The following is a 3498-nucleotide window of genomic DNA, read 5'->3' on the forward strand; positions in this document are numbered from 1 at the left end:
CAACTAAAGATAAATATATTTTTAAAGAGTAAAAAAAATGTTTAAATTAAAATACATGTAACATACTAACAATAGAGGGAACTTCCTTAATCTGATTAAGGGAACCACTTATATCTAATAGCAGAAAAATCTTGAAAACAAAAATTTTAATGGAAAATCCCCAGAGTTATAATTATCATGTATTACCAAGAATTGGCACCAAAAGTTCATGGTCTGTGCATGCACTTGTGATATTTAAAATTTCACTCCATGCTTCTGATACACAGGAAAATCACAGAGGATGCTGAATCAGAATAGTCACTGTCTAGTAGCACTCATTTTTCTGTATTGGTTTAATATCAGTTCTCCAAATGGATTGAACTCTCCATTTCTTTTTAGTTCTGTCTATCCAATAACTCAGCTACCAGTTTAATATTAATATTAAGTAACTCCTTTCACTTGAACATCAACTTTTATTTTAAGAAAAATGAAATACAGAATATATCAGTGTATTTTAAAAGTTTAAATATGATTACCAAATCTATTACCTATTTCATTAAATACCAAACACCACATTTGTAGAAATTCTTGTGAAAAGACAGATACTAAAATTTTTCCTTGGAAATGATTGGGACTAGGATTTTTGTACTATTGGAAACCTGAGTTTTCAATCCCTTTATATCTTCCCCAAATTATAGATACACAAATATGTATGCACATATATTGTTAGAAAAAACAATAGCATTTTTATTTTCATAATATTAAAATTTGTGAGAGTTGGATTGAGAAAGAAGAGCTGATTATGTACATATTACTTGAAAAATGATATAAATTTCATCATGTCTTCAAGCTGCTCATATTCTATATTTTGTGAGAGGAATGAGCTACATATCCACTGCCCAGAAATATCTGGAAAGGGTGTGTATATCACATTCATAAAATGATCTATTGCATTACAATCTTTGAGAGTGGATGCTCTTTTCCACTTTTTCTATTGTAACCTCACCAAGGTGAACATTCAGTCTGTTTTTTCCCACTATTTCCTATGTGTACACAAGAACCTATAAATGAAGATAATAAAGTGATACAAATGTAATGAAATACATTGCTAGTAGGAATGTTCTTTTAGATATTTGGACCATTTTCAGAGTGCATACAGGAGACTCTTAATTGTGTCAAGTCCAAACACCTTTATCAAAATACAGACCATTCATCCACCAACAAATACATAATAGAGTTCTTAAAATGAGGTATTAAGAATATCTGCCCCATGTACAGGGAAAACCTCAGAAGCTATTGGATTTCTTGCCATTAAGTTTGGAGAAAAAATTTTATTATTCCACATCAATTTGGCCTGCTGAGAATAGCTATGATAATGCTGATCAAAATGTTTGAACACCTAGAATAAAATACACACTCATTTGGCAGCAAGATGTCTCTCAGATCAGTAGGTCATTGCTGAAATATGTACGTGTACATGTGTTCTCCATGTTTTAACCATGAAGGAAAACTTCTGTAAACTGAAGTATAGTGTTATAGACCTATGCTACAAAAGCTGCCAGATACATGAAAAAAAAAAAAAAGAGTTGGAAGCATTGTACAGAGTTATTATGTGTTTGCCCTTCTTTTTCCAGAACAATCTAGATGACCATAGCATCCACTTGACTCACAGAGAATGTCATCTTAAAGTTGATTAAAATAAAATTAGATATAAAAAAAATTGTGCTTTCAATAATCTAAAAATATACAAAGAGGAAATGAAGTTTCAGCTTGATTCTTGGTATATTACATTATGGCCTAATTTAGTCATTTCAAGCAGTCACCTTCATGATTTTTTTAAAAGTCTCAGGATTACTACCTTCTCCAGTAGTCTTACTGTGTTGCGGGATAAGAAGTCATATGCTTATTAATTGAAAAATTTACCATAAAATACAACATATACTAACCAAAATATGACATCTAACATTTGTGAATATTCATTATTTTTATAGCTCTAATATCTGAGAGAGAATATTCATTCAGCTATCATCAACCACTATTTGGAGGGGTGGTATGAATGATAGCAATTAACAGTAGGTATTGTGGAAGTGTGTAATCTGAATTATGAGAAGACTGTATTCTCCTAAGCCATGTTCCACCCTTGCTCTTGTTCTCTCCCTAGAAGCTTGTTTATTGCTCTCTTAACATCCTTATTTCTCAAGGTGTAGATAAGGGGATTGAGCATTGGAGTTATGAGTCCATAGAAGAGTGCAAGAAGCTTGCCCTTCAATTTGGCTGAGTTACTCTTGGGTGCCATATATGCATAACCACTAATGGCAGAGCCATAGAACATGATGACCACCAGAAGATGAGACCCACATGTGTTGAAGGCCTTTTTTCGACCTTCAGAAGACTGAATCCTTACTACTGCTCTAAAAATGTTGATGTAAGAGAAAAGAATTAATCCAACAGGAATAACCTTTATGACGATCACAGCTGCATACATCTCCACCTCATTGATCCATGTATCCACACATGATAATTGAAGCATGGCAGGTACCTCACAGAAGAAACTCTCTACTCGATATTGGCCACAACGAGGTAATAAGAAAGTCAGCACTGTTTGCACCAAGGAGTTGCTGAAACCTGTTATCCAAGCCACTGTTGCTAGTTGTTGGCATAGCTGAGAATGCATGATAACTGTGTAGTGGAGAGGCTGGCAGATAGCTACATATCTATCATAGGCCATTACTGAGAGAAGTACACATTCACTAGATCCTAGACCTAGGAAGATGAAAAGTTGAGCTATACATCCCACGTAGCTGATGCTTCTTTTGTGACTGTGTATATTTATCAGCATCTGGGGGACTGTGGAAGTTGTATAGCAGAGGTCCAAAAAGGAGAGATTAGCCAGAAAGAAATACATGGAGGTATGAAGTCTGGTGTCAAATCGGGACAAGAAAATGATAGCTGAATTTCCAAGAAGGGTCAATATATAAAAGATAGAGATGATCACAAAAAGAAACATTTCTAGTTTGGGCCATTCAGAGAAACCTACTAGAACAAAGCCACTGAGATGATGGAAAGTGTTGTTGAATCTTCTCATTGCTGTGGCACTACTTGCTGGAAACATCAAGGGTAGAATTTTGAGATCCTGTTTATTTTGTGCTTAGAACTTAAAGTTGGCTTGTGAATCTGCATGTAACAGAAAAACTGGAAAGGGGATGTTGAGACAAATAAAATCATTAATGTATTTCCTTTCATTATCTCAGTAAGAAAAATAGTATCCACAGTTAAGTATATCTATATTTTAGCAACTGCATTTAACCCATGATTTTTCACATGTAAAGAGGTTTTACAAAAATACACATAGTATAGCTGTATTACAAGATATTTGTTATAAAAGATATTGGAAAGAATGAAGAAAGTGGAAAATTCATGGGAGCTTCATTAAGTCTATTCAATATGTTTTCTAATGTTTTTCCTTTTAATTCAATTTATTTTCTTCTGACTTTTGAATGGTTTTGTATTATGGAAGAT

General features: G+C 33.5%; 1 protein-coding gene across 1 annotated transcript; it reads right to left on the reverse strand.

Moving 5' to 3' along the window:
• Positions 1-2101: 2101 nt before the first annotated feature.
• On the reverse strand, positions 2102-3064 carry LOC113200092 (olfactory receptor 2Y1B-like). The gene has a single exon (XM_026413381.2). It carries the CDS (start codon positions 3062-3064, stop codon positions 2102-2104), a length of 963 nt encoding a protein of 320 aa, XP_026269166.2.
• Between the last annotated feature and the right edge of the window lie 434 nt (positions 3065-3498).

This window comes from Urocitellus parryii, chromosome 8 (genome assembly GCF_045843805.1).
Source record: "Urocitellus parryii isolate mUroPar1 chromosome 8, mUroPar1.hap1, whole genome shotgun sequence".
In the NCBI taxonomy this organism is placed as follows: Eukaryota; Metazoa; Chordata; class Mammalia; order Rodentia; family Sciuridae; genus Urocitellus; species Urocitellus parryii.